A 24442-nucleotide genomic window follows, 5' to 3' on the forward strand; every position below is an offset into this window, starting at 1 on the left:
GAGATTCTGTTTGTGATGGTGACTGACTGCAGGTGTTTATTTATCAGACTAAAGAAGTAGCGGACTCACTGCTCACTCGATGAGAGAGCGATGAGCTGACACGTAACGGGAAATGTAAAATAACCGCTCTGCTCATCACTACGGTCCGCTGTAATCTCTCCGGGGAAAAGCCAACAACTCCTGACTCCTGTTTACTGACCGACGATTAAATAAATGTTTGATAAACACTGAACAGGCTAACAAGCAGCTAAAGCGAGCACAGTATACCTGCTACTTAGTGCTAAAAATATTTACAATTACAATTAATATTTATACAATAACACTCACATTTAACCCACCGAAAAGCTGGAGCTCAGACTTCTTGCACGGACAGAAAGTTCCATAAATCCCACAGAGAGATTATTTGTCCAAACTTTGAATGAAAAAATCCCCAAAAGTCTCCAACAACACAAACAGGTGAAGGTAAGCTCAGTGTCTGTGTCTGTGTTGACATCTAGCAGCAGCAGCAGGATCCACCTGTCAATCAAGTGATCCGGCCCCTATGATTTAAGGCTTAATATAATTAAAACGTGCGTGTTTTAAAAATTAAACATTCACCCCCCGTACAGTTATCTTGAACAATAAAATTTGCTATTTATAACAAAACCGTTTTTGTACCAGGCCGTCAACATGTTTATTTCTGCTGTAATGTTATTTCTTGTTTTCTGGAGCCTCAAGTGGCCGAGAGAGGAACTGCAGTTCTTTTGCACTTCCGCATTGGCTTCATTTTTCCACACCGGAGGTTGCCGCTTGGTTAATACATGCACTCTAAATCCTCTGAATATTGTGGTTGTAACTGAATAAAGATTTCATCTATTATCCACGAGAGCTGCACAATCCAGGGGTCGTTTTGACATTTACTCGCCTCCGCGCGACTCTTTTTAAAGCATTTTAAGCACATATTGGAAACCAGTGTTGGACTACACAAAGTCACCCAGACGAATCTGCGCTCCTGCAGAGCTGCAAAAAGAAAAAGTCGAAAAGCTTGAGATTTTTTCCTAACTGCAGATGATGCAAGATGATTTAAGTTACAGGATGTGTGCTGTCAGTCCGTATTGTTAGCAGATGTGCACACCAAAGCCAACTTTGTGTTCGCTTTGTCTCACTTTCCAACTTCCTGTCAATGACTGTCAGATCCAAGCCCTTTGGATCACACTTTTAAAACACCAAATATTTAAAAGTAAAAAGGAGAAGAAAAGAGGCTTTTGGGGGACTTTTTAGTGGCAGATGAATCCACATTTGGTTCTAGTGAGGATTTGGGGCAGCAGGACGGAGTATGTTTTAAAAGAAGACAAAAAACTGAACAAAGGTGGTTAAACAATAAACAACTTTTATGTACAATTAGATCATTTTTCACCTAATATCTTCATTTAGCCAGTTGGACAAATCAGATGGATAAACTACTAACACTTTTCCAGCTGCTGAATTGAGTTTATAGCTTTCTTTAGCTTCAGCACAAAGATGGAAAATGTGTGTTGGTGAGTCCAGAATCATCGGTCCGAAGGCACGGACCTGAACCATCATCTCTGGGAAACTCAAGAGGCCCGAGCTGACCAACCACAGCTCGTGTTGTCTCCACCTTATCTTGTAGTTACAGTTTTAAGGAGGTGTTTGTCAGTTTCAGCAAAGCCAAATCCATCAATTCACTGACAGCAGAGATACAGGGTGCGATGGGAACTCGGCTTGTTAGGATGTGATGTTTACTTTGGCTCCACAGCATGATGTCACACAAATGCAGTTAAGTGCTGCAAGAGGATTAAACATTGGAACAAGGAAAAGGCTTTGGAAATGTCTTCTCCATGTTGCAAACACTTTTAACAGGAATATTTATATTTAAGGTTTCTTAGCTTGTGTTTTACTCCTTTTCTCAGAGTCTGACTCGTACATGCACACCTGGGGTCCGTTTCACAAAGCAGGTTCAGCAAACTCTGAGTCTGACCCTGAACTCTGAGTCGATCTACTCTGAGATAGGAAACTCAGAGTTTTCGGTTCCAGAACAGCTGATCAGAGTTAGTTCAGTCAACTCTGAGTAGGTTCAGCCGGAGTTAAGTGCGTGCACGCTGACTGTAAAAAGCCAGCATTACTGGAGCCCCGATACCACGATTCACCATGGCAACGGTACACAAAAAGAGGTCCTCCTACGTCACACCAGTGGAGCTCGAAATCCTCACGCGGACGTTCAGCGAATACGAGCATGTTTTTAGAAACATAAAGTAACACGGCTGCAGCTGCAAAAGAGAGAGAAGCGGCTCGAGTGAACGCGTCAGTTTGAACTGGTCTGTTTATTTAATACTTAATCACAGCCGGAAGCTAAAATGTATATTAATTTAGGAGCAATCCAGCGGGAGAAAAAAAACATACATGGAAGCAGTTAAAAATAAAACACCAGAACATCATTGAAAGGTGCAGCTCAGGCAGAACTGGCTCATGGCTGAACCTCACTTCAGTCAGATTTTAAATATTAAACAGATGAAATATCATTCAGTGGCTGTTTTAATGTGCATCAGCTTTATCCCTAACATGATGCTGACTTCACATACATTATAATTCATGTTGATTAAACTGAATGTGTTAGTTTAAATAAATAAAAAAATTCCAATAACTTATGGCGTCTTATCTGAGCGCTCTCGGCAGTGGTGGTGGAAAATCTAAAAATGATGACTTTGACACAGATTTGTCTTTTTTTTAATCATAATTATAAAAGACTTTTGCAAAGCGGTCAGAGCAGCACAGAGACGCAACGTTTCTTCTTTTAATTCGGTATCGCTCAAACACACGCGTGAGACGGGCTGAATGAACGAGGACGTCGAATGAGGGTTTTATATTCTAGAGGGAGGAGACGGAGCGAAACTCTGAGTGTCCTGAAGAAAACCTGCTCGCGACCAGGTGAGGTTCATAGAGTCTGTTACTACGGTAACTGACGGAGAGCTTAAGTTACCTCTCTCTGTGAAACAGGCTAGAGTTACCCCTCTTTCTCTGGTTTGAGTTACCTCCCTTTGTGAATTTGTGAGTTTTCAATAAACCTGCTTTGTGAAACGGACCCCTGGTGATGCTCTCACAGGCGGACGACAAAGAAACGCTGGAAAAACAAAACAAAAAAAAGAAGAATAACTGGATGAACAAGATGTTTTGAATACAGCTTCAGTGTGCCATACAGAATCGCTTGAACTGCTTTTGATAAGTTGATCCTCTTGATGATTGAAGCCCGACGTTTTAGCATCAACTTTGCTCCACACAACAAATCCAGCAGTGAAAAAACAAGTAACCCTGACCCCAAAAACAAGCTTCCTCACTAAATACTAAAATCTAGAGATGGAACGAGACTGGACAGTTATTTTTTTACCAGGTGTCACAGTTAAAGCTTGATCCTCTGATCAAAGGTCGTCCGCTAAAAGTTCTTGTTGTTTCCACTGACAGGCTCAGATTGTTATTCTACGTGTGTGACAACATGACAGAAAGGATCCCTACAGAGATAGACCTTTTTGTTACAGAGGAAGAGGATTGTTTTAACCACACACAGACGTTACATCGCTCTCTGCACACACACCAGACTCCATTCAGAAAAACAGTGATTTAAGCTCACAGGACACAGGAGCTGCTGCTCTACTTCCCCTCGACTGGTTAGATTGTTGTGTTATTGTGTGACTTTGGTGTTAAAATGGTTAGTTCAGATCCAACACAATATTTCTGTAAGGCACAATCTCATTCTATTTCCTGCAGTGACCTGTTGTAATCAAAGTTTATGATATTTCACAGCTACTGGAGCCATGGCAACAATCTCTGAACCCAGTTTTATCGGAAGATAAAACTTATCTATCATGTGTTGCAGCAGTGGAAGAGTTCATATGGAAAATATCTGTAATTAAAGTGACACTCTTCCTTTTACATGGAAAAAACAATTGTGACCAAATAGTGTTTGTAAAACACCTTAAAAGAGTAATTTACCCATTTAAGACTTTGTAAGTAGTTAATCTTCCGCAGGGTTTTATGGGCATTGTTAATGGATACAGTTACAGATTCAAATGTGTCTAGTTTTTATTTTAATTTGTGTGCCATTCAAGGGATTTTTCATATTAAAAACCCTTAATTTGTCACTATGTCAATCTTCCTTGACTGTTCTCTGATTGGCTGAAAGCTCTGGAGAAAGTGAGTAAGTGAATCTTGAGTTTTAAAATGTCTGAAAGTATGAAAAAACCTGCATTCATGGTAAACTTTCATGACAGATTATTGTTGCTACTCCTTTTTAAAATCATCACAGCCAAAAACTATGAATTCTGGGTAATGTTTTTTTGCAGAAAGTGAATGAGCTGTCAGACAAAAACATCTTACTAAGGAAGGATTAATTTTTTCACAGGCATCAGTCCTTCCTTTCCTACACATGAACTGTCACTGTTTTATACAAAACCACAGCTTCACATTATCACAGTCAAAGTAAACTAAACAAAGACTGGTCAGAGTTTTGTTATCGCTGCGCAGGATGTTTCCCACAGCACGATGAGCTCTGTGTAAAGGCATTTAATGCTGAAAGTATCCTGCAGAGTTGCTTCACACTGATATTTGTTACAGAGGTGTAAAGGGTGAGAAAAGCTGCAATTAGTTCTTCCTCCAGAGGACATGTGTTTACAGATACAGAACATGTATTAATCCATCTGGGCTCCACGCTGGCTGCTTGCACTACGAATGTTTCCAGAGGTTTACAACATGAGTTCAAATGTCTCTCAAAGAAAGATGTGCTCAATCTTTGATGCACTTAAAAAAGGATAAAGCTTGTGTAAGAATGTACTGACCTTACTTTAAGAAAATAAAGATAATTGGAAAAGTAAAAGAAACATCAAAATAAATATTTTAATTAAGTAAGAACAGTAAAACTGTATCACTTCTGGGATAAACTTTAGGGGCAAAAAGATCAACAGTTATTCAAACTTATTATTACTTTATTGATGATTTAGTAGTAGTTATTTTATTAACTCTTTAGTTTATAAAGTTTCCCAAACAGATTAGGCAATATAAATCAGAGAAGAGCAGCAGGTCCTTACATTAGAGAAGCTGCAACCAGCACATTTTCTGTTTTTACTTTAATGACTTACAAATTAATCAATAATAATAGTTGTTAGTAGCTGTTTCAGCAGTTTTTCGGTACAGCAGATCACATTCTTCATGTTAAATAAACGAGAAAATAAAAGCAGCAGAAACGAAAATAAAGAACTCCTCTGTTCAGAGCTCAGTTCTGTGTGTTTTGACTCAGAAAACACATTTTCCAGGTTCAGTCTCCTCATCCCACTGACGGTGTATTTTGGCAGCAACCTCGTCTCTGCCTCTGCGCATGCTCAGTGGGCCTCGCGGACACGGCACGATTCGTATTGATATCAGAATTGATCATCAGTCTGTGTTTTCCTCTCCATCAGCTCTCGGGCTTGTCCTTGTTGGGGCCCATGAACTCCACTCCGTCGATCGGGATATCCTTCTCCTTGATGGCCTTCTGCACGCACCGCTGGTACTTCCGGAAGGTCTCGGTGCACGGATCGCCGCTCCGGTCCCCCTTCAGGAACTTCTCGGCGAACCAGCGGTTGAAGCACTGGTCGTACTCCCGCTTCAGGTCGGTGCAGGCCTCCCCCACGCTGTTCATCTCCGTCAGCAGCCTCAAAGCCGACAAAAAAATCGAAATATGGAGGATTTTTTAAACTGTTTTCAAAACCAGGAGCTGTGTCAACATGCGCACTGCGTGACTTTCCTTGAACGGCGGGATGGGATTGGCTGGTTGGATCGCGCCGTCGAACTTTAGTGGCGTCACGACGTATCAGCGATAGTGTGTTGTGTATGATGAATCACTCTGACTAAAATCAGTAACCGCTTGTTTTTTTTTAGCTGAAATAAAGCTCATACGATTACATATTAAAAAAAACTGTATTTCCGCCCCTCATTTGGTCGTACTCACTGCGTGTAGTATGTTGTTGTTATGACATTGAAAAAACTAGAGGATACATCAGGTTTATTAATATAGTATCCTCACTGGGAAAAAAACATTGAATAATATTGTTTTATTTAACATTAAAATGAATTCCCTTTTTTTATCAATAAATTAATTAAATTCTTTATTGTGTAATGTTTTATACGAATACGGTGACAGAATGGTCTTATTAATGAATTGTTGGTCGATAAAACAGTTAGGCTACCCTTCTGAGAGCACTAAGGTTATACCTATTTAATTTTTTATTCATTAGGTATATTTCTATGCATGAGGTATGCATGAGTTCTTTTAATACATTTATATGACGTAATAACAGAGGCAGTCTATCTGAAAGTGAAAATAAGTTTCAACAAATAGTATTGGAGTGAGACGTCTACTCTTCTGACCCAGCTGCTATCCAAAACCCGCGAGATATTGTGGAGTTTCCCGAGATCTCGCGGTCCTCGAGAAGACGTGAGAGGCGTCAGAGTAATCGAACTAAGCTGATATATACATTTATTCATCGATTAACGGGATATTAAACACAGGCCGGAGTTCAAAGAGGTAAGTTATTGTCGTGCCGCTCATCGGTTAACAATTGATTGCAGCTGATTTGGAGATATCATGGAAGTTACATCTATCCGATCTACATTAGCATGCTTTGCTAGGCCATCCTGATTGTTGTGGCCTGATGTTTCCGAGCTGCTAGCTTAATGTTAGCTCCTCAGCCTGCGTTTGATTCAAACGTCAGAATAGTGGTTTAATGATATATTCGCTGCTGCAGTCTACCAAGGGTTACAAGATGTCTGACAGCGACGACAGCGACTTTTCTGACAACCAAAGTGAGCGCAGCAGCGATGGAGAGGCCGAGGAGGTGGAAGAGAATGAGGTATGCTAACCGCTAGCTTGTGATGCTAGTACAGCTAAGTACCTAGTACATTCAGGTAAACATTGTGATTGAATGTAACGGATTATAGTGGATTAAAGTACCAAAGTAGCGCTGCTAGAGATTTCCAGCAACACTTAACATACAAGCGTGCACAGTTATTACAGCGAGGACAGAGTGAACATTGATACTTAATTGATCATTTGTTTTGTCCTGATCCGTACTCAGGAGGAGACGGGCAGCCCTGTCGGCAGCGACAAGGTAGCAGAGGAGGAGGGAGAGGACCTGGATGAGGACGAGTATGATGAAGAGGAGGAGGAGGACGATGATGACCGTCCCAGGAAGAAGCCGAGGCATGGAGGCTTTATCCTGGACGAAGCCGGTATGAATCTGCCTCCTCTTCTGTGTCTCATCTTTTCTGGAGACATCTGTTGCTTTTCAGATATCAGGGCAGCTTCAATAAAGTTTTAATACTACTGTTTTTCCCCTTTCCGTCCAGATGTGGATGATGAGTATGAGGACGAGGAAGATCAGTGGGAGGAAGGAGCTGAAGATATTCTGGAGAAAGGTGAGAAATGCGACCTGTTCAGGTGCAGTTGATTGCCCTTTCCACTTTGCTGAGACAAAAGTAATGAAATGCTTGATTTGGTGTCGTTTTATTTAAGGCGCATACTCCAAAAGTCCCCCACACACAAAAAAACAGATACTTTTGTGATAGCACTTTGTACATATACATCCTGTTTTGCAACTTTGAAGACCACGTGTACAGACCTGTGGTTTACTTCATGGAAAGTTGTTGCGTATTAAATGGATACGGCAACATTTGTTTATAAAAATGCAATTATATATTTTAATTTTAAGCTGCAACCATCGTCACAGACACAAACCACAGAGACTTACTCTGATGAAACTATTCCAGTGTTTTTGAATGTCAACAATTTAAAGACCTCATGTTGGCTCACGTTTCTCAGTTGTGATGTTTCTGGGAAATTTTCAGCACATTTTAAAGTCATGAATAATTAATTAAATAACAATAACAGTGGAATTGCAGCTCAGACGTGTCTGTGTTTGACCTCTGACCTCTAGACAAGGCAAGTTTATTTATAAAGCACCATTCATACATACAAGTGCTTTACACAGTTACAAACAGAGCTTTATGACAGGCATAAAATACAGAACACAAAACATAGTAAAAGATAAAAACAGGTCTGGTCAGAACAATGCAGCGATCTTGGCGGCAGCTACAGATCGCAGGTGAAATCTGGTTTTAGAGTAAACTGTGTTATAACACATGGACGCAACATTTAGGACTGTGTATGCTGTTGTCAATAATTGAAGTTAAATACAAATAATTTACTGATCACACTCTTGAAAAGGAGGTTTTTACTTACATGCAAACAAAATAACTTAAACTAGCAAGCACCTGATCCATTCCTGCTCCTTATCTCGAGGTCAGACTAAACACAATCTGTTCAGGATCTGATCCTCTCATTTATTGCATCATACCATTAAAATGTGTATTTCATTAATTAAAGTGTTCAAAGGGTCCTATCAGTCATTGAATTGGACAGCTTATGGTTCAGTGCAGGGCCCCTGTGTGATGTAGAGAGCATGTGTAGCCTCAGTTAGGGCTGTTTTACATGCGTGTTGTCTGACTGAACTCTCTCTGTCTTATTGGTGTTCCTCTCTGTCATGCATGTCCTCTTCAGTTAACGGTAATTCTACTCCAGATACTCTCCTGCTCTGATGTTTCCATTATTATCCGTGTGTATCTGAAGCAAATGGAGCATCAGTCTCATCCATTTGATAAACTCCATGTCCCAGAATGTATTAACCCCACTTCATCTCAGCACAGCTGTATTTGTGAGTGTGTAGCTTAGTGTGAGGGAGCACCGAGGGCAAATCCATTATTGGCTCATTGAACAGCAACAACTCACTTTACAAAGTCACATTACATTTAATTGGCTACTAAGAAATCCACTTTCTGTCCTTATGATGATGTTATTGTAGAACAGATTATTTCTAAATGTAGGAGCTTTTTAAAGATAAATTCTGCACATAGCTTTCATACGAGTGTTCGTACGCTTTAAATGGGATTAAAATAATTTTCATTTGTAAAGAAACAAATGTTAATCCGTTTCTTTCTGTCATCCGAGAATTCAGTAGTTTTTTAACCCTGGCCCTATTTCTGCATATTTTTGGGACTAAATGACAAAGTCACTCGAGTCATTCAGACCCCACATTATGAACGACATCGGGCCCTGGTTTTACAATGTTGTCACATGAATGAAAAAAAAAGCCTTTTAACTCGAAAGTCACATAAAGATTTTTAGTGTTATTTTGCATCCAGAGGTTTGACGTAAAGCAGAGCAGTTGGAGAGAATGTTTCCATCAATCAGAGAACCAAGTGTGATCATTTGCCCGACTCTGCTACCTGGTAGACGACTGCACAGTTTTTATTTTAAATGTTTGGACTAACGGATGTGGTTGAAGCTTTTTATGTGGCACATGGTAATGCATACTTTCACTGACGGCAGAAGTACGGCAGAAACAAAACTCTTGTGATGAGAGCAGCAAAATGTTGAGTTAGCGACGGAAATGTTACGCGAAGGCTCCTCAATCCTGCGTCACCGCCATGCTGCCTTTGGTTCGTTTGTTGACGACAGTGACAGCGACTTAAAAACATGATTTCTAATTGTGTCAACTTGAAATTACTAATATGTTACAGATAAGTCAGCCACTGCTAATAATGATCTTTCTTTAAAGAGCACTTTTCAAACTTTAGTTATAAAATGTTTCTTAAAGGCAACAAAAGGAAAATGAATGAATGAAAAATGGCCCCTTTTAATAGAAAAGGTTCCTGAGTCCTGCTCTAGAGCCTCACAGCTCTGGCTGCAAACTCTCCTTCCACTGTAGTTTTCACACGAGTCTCTGCAGCAGAGACAAATGGATCCTGCCTAAGGATCTTAAAGTTCACACCGGCACATGGTAGTAACACGTTAGAGCCATAAAGGTAGTGAAGTAGTCGTAGTAGTAGTAAAATAGTGCACTGAGGGAAACCGTAAACATGAACACAACTCTCACACCGAGGAAAAAAAACACAAGCTCAAACATTATTCCAAGTTCAAAATGTGTGCGAGAAGTCAGTTCACTCTGTGAGAGTTAAACTTGGATAAAGGCTTTAACACAAACACATTGTTTTACTCTTTGGCTATAGAAGCACAAACAGGAAGTTGTGTGAGGTGTGCGTTGGACAGTATTTGAGTCCAGTCTTGTTTCTGCTGCACTGTCGCCGTGAACCACACTGAGCCGTCACAGCCTCATGCTTCTCTGTGCCGTACCGTCACCATTAATCGGTTTGTTTTTCTGTTGTTTTTTTCTCCCATCATGCTTTGTGTTGCTGCTGCCTGACTCTGCTCCTGTGTGCTCTGCCCTGATGACAAATGTCTTTTGGCTTCTGCCCTTACCTACACCCTCCTCCTCCCCTCTGCTGCTGCTACACCATCACCCTATTTTCTCTTCTCCTGCCACATCTCGTCCTCCTCTTTTTTTGGTTTTTCTTTTCCCCATCCTGCTCTTTGCTCTCTCCTTATTCTTTTGTCTGTTTTCCTCGTATTCTTCTTCTGCTCCTCAACTCTCCTTCCTCTTTGCTTTCTCTTCTCTTCTTCTGTCCCACCTTCATTCCTTTTCCTCTCCTTCCCCATTTTATATACGTCGCTCTGCTCCTGTTATTCCTCTTTTCTGCTCCTTTATTCTCCTCTTCCTCTTGTCTCTGTCTTTGTGGTCGGTCCTGAGCAGAGGAGGCTGAAGGTAAGTCTGTTTTTTTACTTTAACTGTCACAATCCTTGTTTGTTATTTAATCTGAATTCCTTTAATTTAAGATATTAAACGTGAGAGTAACTCCCCTCCTCTCCCTCTCAGTGTCAAACATCGACCATGTGGTTCTGGATGAAGATCACTCTGGATCCAGGAGGCTGCAGAACCTCTGGAGGTGAAACATGACTCAGTGTTTCTGTTTACTTCACACACTGTGGAAATAGTTCAGTCCTTACCTTTTTAGGACGATCACCATCTGTGCATCTTGACCGTGTGTGTTTGATGTTGTGTGTTGCAGAGACTCCAGAGAGGAGGCCCTGGGTGAATACTACATGAGGAAGTATGCCAAGTCTTCAGGAGGCGAGCAGTGAGTATCTTTGTTTAATCTCCGAGATGGTTCCAAGCTGTAAGCAACACATACTTTGCATGACAGACTTTAAAAGGCTCTAATGACTCATTCAGAGTTGTTCTTTCCTCACGCCAGTGTGCACCAGTGTTTTCTTTCCTTGGAATTGTTTTTGTTTTCTCTTCCAAAACTCATGAAAAAAGTTTTTATTGCATTCCTTCCTTCTTTTTCTTCTCCTGTGGTGTGCAGCTTCTCTGGAGGGTCCGAGGAGCTCTCTGATGACATCACCCAGCAGCAGTTACTTCCTGGAGTAAAGTATGTAAACAAAGGTCCACCAATCAGCATCAAGACACCCGAGGAAGAGTAGATAATCAAGTTGTCTTATTGTGAAATTCTGTTTGTTCTCCTCAGGGATCCCAATCTGTGGACGGTCAAGTGTAAGGTGTGTGTGCTCAAATACACACACATATCATCACAGCAAATGCACAGAGTAACACACACACACACACACACACACACACACACACACACACACACACACACACACACACTGATCCTCAACATATCCTGTCCTTTCAGATCGGTGAGGAGAGGGCGACGGCCATCGCATTGATGAGGAAGTTCATCGCCTACCAGTTCACAGACACGGTAAGAAGCTGCACTTTAATTCTTACATTTTCTGTTTGAATGCTGCGCTCTGATTGGCTAATCAGGCTGATCGCTGAAGTGCGTTCTTTCACAGCCTCTAAAATGCTGCTGTCAGAAAGAAGGCTGCTCACGTTGTTTAAGCAGAAGTTCAGTGTTCAGTCTTTACGAGGCTTTTGCCACGAAGCGCGTTCAACATACCCCGGCTGTCTTTGGGTGAGCTGGCTCATCAAAGCCTCGAACCCCGGTTGGAGATAACCGGTATCATGAACCTTCATGACGTTCTGTGTTAACACTTTCACTTTGAACACTTCCTGTGTTAACTCAGGCTTTCTGCTTCAGGCTCTGAGCGTGCTCACAGAAAAAGGGGCGTCTTACGAGTCATGTGACGCTTCTTCTGACCAAAAAGGAGCGATCATCTGCTGTCTGCTTCAGTCAGACTGTTTCAATGAGAAGCGTCATGATTATATACAACATGATTCCTGTAAAGACCAAAAACTGCTGCTGCAATAAGGCACGAAAGGAATGCTGCAGAAATGTTTTTCTTCACTTCATGAAACGCTCTCGGTGCCTCCTGTTTGTTTCAACAACTACACAAAGTACAACTCTTACACTGTACGATGATGCACAGGATTTCAGGTGTATAGTCAGGAGCTTCAGTTAGGTCGGATAATTTCACCTCATGAAGGCGCGAGGAAATACATTTAGTATTTGTCCCAATATAAATGAATGAATTTGATTTAATCTGATAAATACCTACAGGCTGTTTTATTGTCCGTGTTTAAGCTGCAAAAAAGGCCGTGCAAAACGGACGAGCACCAAACATGTCTTCATCGCTCTTTTACTGTTTGGATGATCAGCTGGAATTTTGCATAACGTCAAGTTCCAGAAGTTTCCTTATGATCTCTGTTACCCACAGAGAACATCGATATTATTAGTGAAAGACGGGCTTTACAGACGATTTTAAACCAACACCCTGAACATAACCTGGTCCCCACCAGGTTAGCTTTGCAGAGTAAGTTACCATGGTGATTTAGCCAGGTTAAATGAGAGCCAGCTTCAGCAGCCACAGGATGTTGGGGAGGGCTGGGAGCCAAGCTGGTGCTAGCTTATTAGAAGGTACTGGGCCTGTTCCTTCATTTAATCTTCCACAGGTTTTCACAGAGGCAGGATTATCCACAGACGTTTCCGACTCTCCAAAACAAAAGGATCCGGTGATTAAAACCAGGAAAAACACAGAATACAGTCAGTGTGTCTCAGATGCTCTTCAGCAGTGCTTCATGCGGTTACCTGATATATTTGAAAACAGCCGTGATGTGACTTCAAACGGAAAGAAAGTAGTCTGCTTGAATGTTTTAATGTTCAGCCAACTCTGATACTCTTATAGCTGAAACAGAGTTGTGTTGAATGATAATGTCTGGAACGTGTGGAGGTCTTGTGTAACAGCTGAGATGTCTCTGTGTTTTCTAACTTTGACCCTGCTGCTTTTTATTATGCGATTGGAACACAGTTGTAACTAACCCACCGCCCCCGTCCTCCGCCCACAGCCTCTGCAGATCAAGTCCGTGGTGGCCCCGGATCACGTCAAAGGTTACATCTACGTAGAGTCGTACAAACAGACGCACGTCAAGTCGGCCATCGAGGGCATCGGTAACCTGAGGATGGGTCTGTGGAACCAGCAGATGGTTCCCATCAAAGAGATGACGGACGTCCTCAAGGTCGTCAAAGAGGTCACCAACCTGAAGCCCAAGTCCTGGGTCAGGCTGAAGAGGGGCCTGTACAAGGACGACATCGCTCAGGTACCCAGTGGTGACACAAACCGCCCTCAGTCCTCCTTCAAATCAACAAACAAGGCTCACAGCTGTTTTTAGATAAAGCACCAGAGAAGAACGTAACATGCTGTTAGGAGCTGTGGAGAAGTTTGTGAAGTGGTCCAACTGTTGATAAGGTCATAAAGTAATGAGCTTGTTTGATTCTGCAGGTGGACTACGTGGAGCCGAGTCAGAACACCATCTCCCTGAAGATGATCCCTCGTATAGACCTGGACCGCATCAAGGCCAAGATGAGCCTGGTACCACAAACACACTCCGACACACTCTTTTAACTTCACACACTGTGTTGATTGTTCATTTACACCTCTGTCTGTGTGTGTCTGTCTGTGTGTGTGTGTCTGTGTGTGTGTGTGTGTGTGTGTGTGTCTGTGTGTGTCTGTGTGTGTGTGTGTGTGTGTGTCTGTGTGTGTGTCTGTGTCTGTCTGTGTGTGTCTGTGTGTGTGTGTGTCTGTGTGTGTCTGTGTGTGTGTGTGTGTGTGTCTGTGTGTGTGTGTCTGTGTGTGTCTGTCTGTGTCTGTCTGTGTGTGTCTGTCTGTGTGTGTGTCTGTGTGTGTCTGTGTGTGTGTCTGTCTGTGTGTGTCTGTGTGTGTCTGTGTGTGTGTGTGTGTGTGTCTGTGTGTGTGTGTCTGTGTGTGTCTGTCTGTGTGTGTCTGTGTGTCTGTCTGTGTGTCTGTCTGTGTGTGTCTGTGTGTGTCTGTGTGTGTCTGTGTGTGTGTCTGTGTGTGTGTCTGTGTGTGTCTGTGTGTGTGTCTGTGTGTGTCTGTGTGTGTGTCTGTGTGTGTGTCTGTGTGTGTGTGTCTGTCTGTGTGTGTCTGTGTGTGTCTGTCTCTGTCCTGTAGAAAGACTGGTTCGCCAAGAGGAAGAAGTTTAAGAGACCTGCTCAGAGGCTGTTTGATGCTGAGAAGATCAGGTACATACACACACACACACACACACACACACACACACACTGCAGGCACACACACACTGCAGGCACACACACACACTGCAGACACACACCCTCTTAAAAAGCTGAAACTTTAAGGTGCAGTAAATAGTTTGAGTCTTAAGCTGTTTGTATGAGCGATAGGTGTTTATTTGATTGACAGGTCCCTCGGAGGGGAGGTCAGCCATGATGGAGACTTCATGATCTTTGAGGGGAACCGATACAGCCGCAAAGGATTCCTGTTTAAGAGCTTCGCCATGTCGGCCGTGGTGAGGACGCCTTTCACTTCACAAACTGGCTTTCTTTAATTTAATCCATGTTGCTGCCGAGTCCTTACTCTGACAACAAAAGAGTCTGAAAAAAACCTCCTTCAGAACTCCTAAAGAACCTTTGTATTATTATTGTCATGTTTTAACTTGAGCTGAAAGATGAATTTGGTTGTGCGTAGAAATCAGCTGGTTTTCGTGTCTCTCTGTCAGATCACAGACGGAGTGAAGCCCACTCTGTCAGAGCTGGAGAAGTTTGAGGACCAGCCTGAAGGAATCGACCTGGAGGTGGTCACAGAGTCAGGTACGCGGCCTTTCTCTGAGTCAGAACCTTCTGAACCATGAAAACCTCCTTTTAGTGAAGTGAGAGACAGTTTGACGCCAGACTGAAAAGTTATCGAGCGTTCAAAGTTCTGATGAACGTTCAAGTTTGTCTTTTTCAGCCTACTTTTATTTATTAGGCAGTTTGTAACTTCCTGTTTATAACAGTTTAACTAAACAAAAAGTGTGTGTGTGTGTGTGCGTGTGTGTGTGTGCGTGCGTGTGTGTGCGTGCGTGTGTGTGTGTGCGTGTGTGTGCGTGCGTGTGTGTGTGTGTGCGGGCGTGCAGGTAAGGAGCGCGAACACAACCTGCAGGCCGGAGACAACGTGGAGGTTTGTGAGGGAGAGTTGATCAACCTGCAGGGAAAAATCCTCAGTGTGGACGGAAACAAGATCACCATCATGCCCAAACACGAAGACCTAAAGGTACACACACATGCGCACACACACACACACACACACACACACACACACACTTGCACTTATGTACAGAAACACAATTTGTCCTCATAAACACGATACACCCATATGAATGTCAACAAAGATTCAAAAATTTTTGAAGCCTGTCCCATTCATACCAAATGTTCCTCATTCTGTCCCGTGTGTGTGTGTGTGTGTGTTTGATTCTGCGTGTGTGTGTGTGTGTGTGATTCTGCGTGTGCGTGTTCTCTCAGGACCCCCTGGAGTTCCCTGCTCACGAGTTGAGGAAATATTTCCGTATGGGCGACCACGTGAAGGTGATCGCCGGGCGATACGAGGGAGACACGGGCCTCATCGTCAGAGTGGAGGAGAACTTTGTCATCCTGTTCTCTGACCTCACCATGCACGAGGTACAAGCTCCGCCCACTCAGTTAAAGATAGCGAGGTTTAGAGTCAGTTCATGCAAACAAAATCTATATCAGCTAAACAGGTGTAAGTAAGTGTCGGGGTGTATAAAGGGAAGCCAATGCAAAAGTGTCTTACAGCTGCATTCTTCCTAAGAAGACAAAGATATGTCTGATTGTACAGTCTGTGACAAACTCACCTCATCTCACTTCATTATCTACCTGCGCACAGTTAAAGGTGTTGCCCAGAGACCTGCAGCTCTGCTCAGAGACGGCGTCTGGTGTTGATGCAGGAGGGCAGCATGAGTGGGGGGAGCTGGTTCAGCTGGACCCCCAAACTGTCGGAGTCATCGTCCGACTGGAGAGAGAGACGTTTCAGGTGATAGTCTGCCCTGGTACTGCGTCCACACCAGTGTCATGAACCATCTTTGTCTGTAGTTACAGCAGATCTCGTCATTCAGTCTCTTTAAAGCCAAGTGAAAGGAAGTGTATGTAACGTCTGCTGCGTCTCCCAGGTGTTGAACATGCACGGGAAGGTTATGACTGTTCGGCATCAGGCGGTGAACCGCAGGAAGGACAACCGCTTCGCTGTGGCTCTGGACTCGGAGCAGAACAACATCCACGTCAAGGACATCGTCAAGGTCATCGACGGGCCGCACTCTGTAAGGACGAGAGAATTCATTCATCAGTTTTAGATGAACTATCTGTAAAGCTGTCTTTGCCCTGCTGAACAACACAACGGTTCACTTTATTTGGTTTAGCCACCATGGACACAGAAACGTGATAAAAACTGAGTCTATCTAAAGTATTTTCCTTGTGTTTCGCTTTGTGTGTGTGCGTGCGTGCGTGTGTGCGTGCGTGTGTGTGTGTGTGTGTGTGTGTGTGTGCTCCCCCTGCAGGGCCGTGAAGGCGAGATTCGTCACCTGTTCCGAGGCTTCGCCTTCCTCCACTGTAAGAAGTTGGTGGAGAACGGAGGCATGTTCGTCTGTAAGACCAGACACCTGGTGCTGGCTGGTGGATCAAAGGTCAGCACTGCACTGGCTGCTCGATGTGTCGCTGTGGGCTCTTCTGGCTGAAGGCTTTGCATGATGAATGTCATTTATAGAGATACAGCAGATGATGAGATGCTGGGTAGTTAAACCTACATCTGTAGGGTCTGAATGACTTGCTAGTAATAAAAAGTTTGGGTCTCCAGTATTTAGCTTCGGTTGCTCAGACAGCTAAAACAACAATCTGTCTGCACTGAGCGAGCTCTTTTACCGGAATCACTTCAGGTTCATTTGGCCCAAAGGATTTATTTGTTGCCAGTAAAAACAATTTTCCTGAAGCAGATCCAAAACTGTGTACAGCCCTCACACATCTTTTGACTGTGAAGCTCTTGCAGCATGTTGCATCAGCAGCCTTTCTTTCACACACTTGTTGTACATACAGTAATTCTGTTTATATGAATTTTAAATGCCATATTTGCTTCTACCTTCTATTTTGAAAAATGCTTTTTATCCTAAAATGTGTTTGCTGCTTTCAGCCCCGAGACGTGACCAACTTCACGGTGGGAGGATTTGCTCCAATGAGCCCTCGCATCAGCAGTCCCATGCACCACGGCGGAGGAGGTGAGTGCAGAAACACAAACATACATCAGAAGCAGGAGGACGTTGCAAAATCTCCAGTAAGCAGAGTTTAAGATCGGCTGATCGTCTGCTACGTATTTAATGTTTGACAGATAAGTGCTCGATAGAAAACAAGTTTCTCTCTGCAAAATGCTCACAGTCAGAAAACCCCGCCCGGCACCCTGCAGGAGATCAATCAAACATCGTCAGTGTGTGAATTGTGTTTGATGTACATGTTTGGTTGTCCTGCAGGTGCTCAGCAGAGAGGAGGAGGAGGTGGAGGAGGAATGGGGCGGGGCAGGGGACGAAGAGACAACGATCTGATTGGTCAGACCGTCCGTATCTCCCAGGGTCCTTACAAAGGTGAGACTGTGACTGAGAAAAACAGCATTTAACATGTTTCACGCAGGCGTCATAAAGACACTGGCATAAAGTTACATCTGTGGTTTCTCCACAGGACGAAGTGGAGTTTATTCCTTCTTCTTACACTCTGTGGTTCTGATGCATTTGCCTACATTTCCCAGGTTACATTGGTGTGGTGAAGGACGCAACAGAGTCTACAGCCAGAGTAGAGCTGCACTCCACCTGTCAGACCATCTCTGTAGACAGACAGCGCTTAACTCCCACGTACGTACTCAAACACAGCTTCACCTGTTTCCCCTCCTGCTCCACCCACGGTCGTAGCAGTTATATTACATTAAATCCAAGCAAGTAGGGATGTACTTCAGCTAGGTCTAACATAGGTACCAGGTCCTCATTGGTCAGAGCTGTAATGCAAACAAACATTCAATGACCTTAATTTTCAGTTTGTTTCTGTGAAACTAAAGTCATCCTGCACACATCCACACGGATGGTGAGTTATTTATTAGTGTGTGCGATTAAAACGCTCAGACGAGCGGACAGCTTGTAGTGAAGTCAATAAAAACAAAGTCAACACCGCGTGCGAGCAGATAACAGTTGTGCTTCACACCTGATGAAACTTGGACACATGTTCAGGCTGATTTCCTGAGCGAAGCAGCTGTAAGTCCACCTGCACCGCTTCATCTACTAAAAGGGTCGTATTAGTCATAGCACTGAAAAGTATCAATACAGAAAGGCAGCCCTAATTTAATATCCGTACACAACCAGCACCCGCAGTGTTCATTCATCACCTCTTTTCCTGCAGGGGAGCAAACAGACACAGTGGAAAGACCTCCATCCACGGCCGTACTCCCATGTACGGCTCCCAGACTCCCATGTACGGAACCGGCTCCAGAACGCCCATGTACGGGTCTCAGACACCGCTGCATGATGGTAAGACAATCCCTCTGTGTGTCCCTTTTTGATGTGTAATGTTGAGGATCTGTTGTTCATCTCTGTCTAATCTAAGTTTAAGCATCTTTCTGGCTCCAAAAAATGAGCAACTTAGAACTTAGAAACTCATGGGGGTGTAAAAATGCCGTCTGCGCGGTGCTGAAGAACCTCCATACTGCTGCAAAATGTTCTCGTCAACGGGGCGCTGTACAGTAACAACAGTAGTGGGCCAAGTTTGAGTGAACACCATCAATACTGACACAGAACTAGGAGGTTCAATATTACCCACAATCCTGTGTGGCAGCGTTGTTGTGTGTGACTGGAAGTGTTTTTCATGACTCATCAGTCGATCTTTTGCCCCGTAGCGGGAAGTCGCACACCTCACTACGGCTCTCAGACCCCACTGCATGATGGGAGCAGGACGCCCGGTCAAAGTGGAGCCTGGGACCCCAGCAACCCCAACACACCTTCCAGGTAACAGACACACACACACACACACACACACACACACACACACACACACGTGCACTCTGAGATCAGCACGTCCATGTGTGCTTATTTTCAACGAGTCTTTTTTGGTTTCTCTTGTGTTTTTTGATTTCTTGATAACTGTCTTCTCCACAGGAACGACGAGGAGTACGACTTCGGCTACGATGACGAGCCCTCTCCGTCCCCTCAGGGTTACGGGGGGACCCCGAACCCCCAGACCCCAGGTTACCCAGAAGTCCCGTCCCCACAGGTCAACCCTCAGTACAACCCTCAGACACCTGGCACGCCTGCTATGTGAGTGTAAACACACAGTAATGTGTTAAAATTAAAATGTTGTGTAACTGGATGAACTGTAGATAAAAGCAGGAAGACTCCCTCTAACCTCCGTCACCTTCCACCTGTGCTCAGGTATAACACAGAGCAGTACTCTCCCTACGCTGCTCCGTCACCTCAGGGCTCCTACCAGCCCAGTCCCAGTCCTCAGAGCTACCACCAGGTGGCGCCCTCACCAGTGGGCTACCAGAACACACACTCTCCAGCCAGCTACCATCCGACACCCTCCCCCATGGCTTATCAGGTAGGAGATGGTTCTGTGTAACTTATGAGAATGAAGATAAAGATAAGAATTTGGATGCTAACTGAGCTAGCAGAAAACGAGCTTTAAACAAAATGTACTTAAGGAAAAATCACCACCGAATGCTGGTCGAAACATTTTTCAGGTCGCAGAGGTAGCAGCTCGTCTGTCACGGTTAGCTTTGTTGTCAAGCGTCCTCTGCTTTATTCTTAAGGGAGAAACAAGCTAAGCTAACATTAGCAGCAGCTCAGCTCACAGCGCCTGAAGCCCCAAACAACACTTCAGTTACAGTGTGAACTTTTGGTTTGTTTTGGAGAGGAAGAGTTCTCTGGAAAACTTTCTCTAAGCCTCGCTAAGCTACACTCTTCACAGATTATTTATATGGAGGGTAATATGAAGCGAGTTGGTTTTGACTGTGCAGACAGTGCTGAGAGCTAGGCTTTCTGCAGTATACCAGGGTCTTTAGACATCTCAGTGGTATAAATTTTAATACCATCAGAAATCTAATTGTTCTATGAAACTGAAGCAGATGTCATAGAGGTGATGTAATGCACAGCATGCGCAGCAGAGGTCAGGCTGCTGCTGGAGGAACGAGAGGACGGAGCTGAGAAAGACGTAACAAATAGTACAAGGTTACGTAACTCTTATTATGGCCGGCATGCCGTGTATTATGCCGACAGCCGATGACCTCATTAAATTATCGGCTGCTTTGCTATCAGAAGATGGCGACAGTTACAGCGTGAGCACGCTCTGGAAACTTGAAACAGACACGCGCAGTGACCCGGAGAGACGAGGACGTCGGCGACAAATGAAGCTGTTATTTTTCGTGTTGGGTTAACAGTTCACATGTTGTGTAGGAAGACATGTCCAAGTAATTACAGTAACTACCTCCAGCCAGCCACTCTGCAGTTTCACCTTCTTCACCTTCTTGTAGCTTACAGCCCGGTGTTACAGCACGAAGGTACGACAGTATGAAGAAACGGACACCGCCCAAGCCTCCTGAGAGCGCTGTAAACTACGAGGTCAGGGCCGGCTCAGCTGGACTGAATGTGTTACGACACTGTTTATCGATCAACTGAAGCATCGTTTTTTTGCGTTCTGTGTTCTGCGTGCATGTTCTGATCAAAATAAAACGTATTAAAGACACAGATATATCTCCACTGAAAAGTCAATATGTGCTATACTCGTTAGGCTGCAGGAGAAATGGTGCAGAAACATCTTGTGTTCTTGTGTTGTTGCTCCTCACAGGCCAGTCCGAGTCCCAGTCCTGTGGGCTACAGTCCCATGACGCCTGGAGCGCCCTCTCCTGGAGGTTACAACCCGCACACCCCGGGCTCCAACATCGAGCAGGGCAGCAGCGACTGGGTGACCACCGACATCCTGGTCCGGGTGAAGGACTCCTTCATGGACCTGATGGGACAGACCGGGGTCATCAGGAGTGTCACGGTAAAAACACAGTGTTTACTTTATTAAAGTTCAGAGGCAGCAGGACAAGTTGTTTTTTGTCTAATGATGGATGGGTAGTTGTTTCTGGGAACGTTTGCCGTGTGTACGCTGTAGTTTTATCCTCAGAGCTCATTTATCAAAAGTTCATATCAGATTCAAAAGTCTGAAAGCAAAACTTTGAAATATTTTTCTTCTCTTCTAAAGAAATGTTTTTAAAGAGCCTCAGACTGATTGTTCTGGTCAGCTCCAAGTTCCACAGAGTGTGAATGCCGACAGTCAGACGAGGATCAGAAACATAATTCAGCCCACGCGGTGCGTGAAGGTTGTTAGTGTTCTCTGTTGTTACATATGTTACTGCTTAGTACCCCAGTTACAAGACTCACTCTGGGTTTGTCCTTCATCTGGTTCTACTTCTGTTTCTAAGAGAAGAGAGTTTTTGTTCAAAACAGAAAGGAAAACAAAGCCGTGCTAATAAAACATGCTGCATGAAACCCCTGAAAGACGATCACCGTCACAGCAGCGTTCAGCATTCAGTCGTTTTAAAAGAAAGCTTCGACTTTCAGCCGATGCGACATCATATTGAATGTTTGATTATGTAAGTGATAATTATTATAATCATGCAGATTATTGTTTTTTAAACTGATAATCAAGTCCATGCAAACAACAACCTCCATGGTTCTGAGGTATCATAAGAAGCATAAATGTTGGAGCATAACATACGTAACTTCCAGAACATCCAGGATGGACCGATTTTAGGGAGATGAAGCAAAAACAGAAATAGAACGACCTTTTCTTTGCAGGTGAAGCTATCGGACGTCTCTGTACTCTGCAAACAAAAAAGAATCCAGTGTTCGCCCTTTTAGTCTTCTATAACGGTTAAAGTGCTGTGGTGTTTACGGGGTGTGTGTGTGTGTGTGTGTGTGTGTGTGTGCGTGTGTGTGTGTGTGTGTGTGTGTGTGTGTGTGTGTGTGTGTGTGTGTGTGTGTGTGTGTGTGTGTGTGTGTGTGTGTGTGTGTGTGTGTGTGTGTGTGTGTGTGTGTGTGTGTGTGTGTGTGTGTTTCTGCAGGGAGGGATGTGTTCAGTGTTCATGCAGGAGTCAGAGAAGGTGGTCAGTATCAGCAGTGATCACCTGGAGCCCGTCACCCCGACCAAGAACAACAAGGTAACTGTTCCTCTCTACATCACTGATTCATCGATCACCCCAAAGACTGGGACAGAAGAACAGTTTTCCTATTAAAGTGCTTTTCAATTATAATTAGAAAACGGGGTATTATACTGTTTCACATTTTAACACATCTGTAGGTCAAAGCGTGTCGGAGTAATCCTTCATATCTTAAGTACTTGTGTGTTTTCCAGTTTTTAAAGTGCTGCTTTCATCTGCTGAATTACTGTATGAATCAAACACTTCAGACGCTCTCTAATTTATGAAACTAAAACCAGGTAAAACGATCCTCTGCAGGTGTTCGCCTCACAACGTGTCAGCGAAGTAGAAAATAGACACTGCTTCTGTTCGAGCAGCAACAAGAAATGGAGCTTCAGCTTTAGACTACTTGTTTTTTAGTGGCACATGTTCAACCATCACACACAGCTTTGTGTCCACCATAGGCTGTATATGAGAAGTGGACGTAGACAACATGACGTCATGATCTTGTTTTTTTTGGAGCAAAAAGAGGCAATCTTAGGGCGAGGGGAGCAAACACTAAGCTAATGCTAACACTAGCTTAGTAACTTTGTTCGTCTGTAATCAATAAAAACTGATATAATCGTGAAGCTAATTCTGCCTTTAAACAAACAATCTTAACATCTGCCTCCTAACCCCGCCCCTCTCTCCCCTCTGTGTGACTCAGTGGGAGCATCAGTGACTAAATGAACATCATGCTGTGCTGAAGAAGACTTGAAACTAGAGACTGAGACCATAAACTCATTAGGAACATGTTTACTGAGGGAATACATCAGGAGAGGAGGAGGAGCATGTTCTCATAGACTTCTATAGGATCAGACTGGAGACACCCCCTGCTGGACATTAGAAAGAATGCAGGTTTAAATCACTTGTGCGTTGCCCTCACTCTTCAGACCTGGAGGTTACGTCCTCTTCTTATACGCTGTCTGTGGTGTCCGCTTACTTTTGGCCATGAAGGATAAAATCTAAAACATGTTTGGTTTGTTGCCTCGAATGTCCTGTTTCTGTTTCTAGGAATTCAACGACTCGATTGTTTCATTTTTATGAGCATCATCTGGAGAACACACGACTATGAGAAATATGTAGAAAAGCCGCTAACATTGGTGATTTTTTCCTGGTTTACAGGTGAAAGTGATTCTGGGAGAAGACCGCGAGGCGACGGGGATCCTGCTGAGTATCGACGGAGACGACGGCATCGTCCGCATGGAGCTGGACGACCAGCTGAAGATCCTCAACCTGCGGTTCCTGGGACGCCTGGAGCACTGAGGGGGGTCACGCTGAGGGAGAGAGACGTGGGCACAGAGACTCTAACACAACACAGAGACAAAGTACAGGAACACACACAGAGGACAGTAGTGAGAATACTGTCGGCTCAAGCGTAGAACGCTTTGTTGGGAGTTTCGTTTTTATTACTTTGTTGAGCGCCAAAACCCTCGAAACACACACGGAGCTGATCCCACCGCCTCCACTCGCCTCCGGCAGAGAACATTCCTCTCCCTCTCTGTGAGCCAGTCTCTCTGTGAACACACACCACGAGTCTGGCTGGCTCCTCTGGCTGTTTTATCTTTTAGTTTTTCGTTAGCTTTACTGCATCCTCAGTAGTGGTCTCAATCTGTTTTTAGTGCTTTCTTAATGTTTGTCAGTACTTTTGGTTTTCTTGGTGGAGAAGGGTTAAAAAACGTATTGTAACATGTCAATAAACTGTGAACCAGTCCAAGTCTTTGTTGGATTTTTAGGTCGGTCCGGGACTTTGGTCCGACAGCTTTCAGGCGCTCCGCTGATGAGAGACGATTCAACTGATTCTCTGCTGTCCCTCATGAAAGTTTGCAGGCTTTAAAGAATTTAATTCTAAGTTTCCCCGGACCAACAACTTAGACTTCAAAGATCATAAACGACCCGCATCAGAATCCTGAAAGCAGCAGCCACACTGTGAAGTTTTGGTCCTAAACTTTGGTGACCCGCGGCCACAAACCAACCGACCAGAAAACAACATGAAGCCTCAGAGCT

General features: G+C 43.9%; 2 protein-coding genes across 3 annotated transcripts; one reads left to right on the plus strand and one right to left on the minus strand.

Annotated features, from left to right (window-relative positions):
- Positions 1-4933: 4933 nt before the first annotated feature.
- triap1 (TP53 regulated inhibitor of apoptosis 1) lies at positions 4934-5800 on the minus strand. The gene has a single exon (XM_069668777.1). The coding sequence runs from the start codon at positions 5663-5665 to the stop codon at positions 5441-5443; it is 225 nt and encodes a 74-aa protein (XP_069524878.1). The 5' UTR covers positions 5666-5800; the 3' UTR covers positions 4934-5440.
- Positions 5801-6445: 645 nt separating this feature from the next.
- supt5h (SPT5 homolog, DSIF elongation factor subunit) lies at positions 6446-24152 on the plus strand. 2 transcript variants are annotated; one of them, XM_069668362.1, is made up of 29 exons: positions 6446-6550; positions 6771-6875; positions 7101-7254; positions 7372-7440; positions 10794-10863; positions 10987-11055; positions 11284-11349; positions 11446-11476; positions 11614-11682; positions 13227-13478; positions 13661-13750; positions 14351-14421; positions 14600-14705; positions 14916-15006; positions 15312-15448; positions 15697-15852; positions 16079-16225; positions 16362-16508; positions 16746-16871; positions 17372-17456; positions 17706-17816; positions 17978-18080; positions 18619-18746; positions 19112-19220; positions 19371-19529; positions 19644-19812; positions 21058-21255; positions 22322-22417; positions 23561-24152. In XM_069668362.1, the coding sequence occupies exons 2-29, from the start codon at positions 6789-6791 to the stop codon at positions 23699-23701; spliced, it is 3237 nt and encodes a 1078-aa protein (XP_069524463.1). In that variant the 5' UTR covers positions 6446-6550; positions 6771-6788; the 3' UTR covers positions 23702-24152. The 2 variants fall into 2 exon arrangements, with proteins under 2 accessions (XP_069524463.1, XP_069524464.1); XM_069668363.1 differs by lacking the exons at positions 6446-6550; positions 6771-6875; positions 7101-7254; positions 7372-7440 and adding an exon at positions 8831-10682.
- Positions 24153-24442: the final 290 nt, after the last annotated feature.

This window comes from Semicossyphus pulcher, unplaced genomic scaffold (genome assembly GCF_022749685.1).
Source record: "Semicossyphus pulcher isolate SPU_LCO1_2020_fin unplaced genomic scaffold, fSemPul1.0.p SCAF_19, whole genome shotgun sequence".
Classification (NCBI taxonomy): domain Eukaryota; kingdom Metazoa; phylum Chordata; class Actinopteri; order Labriformes; family Labridae; genus Semicossyphus; species Semicossyphus pulcher.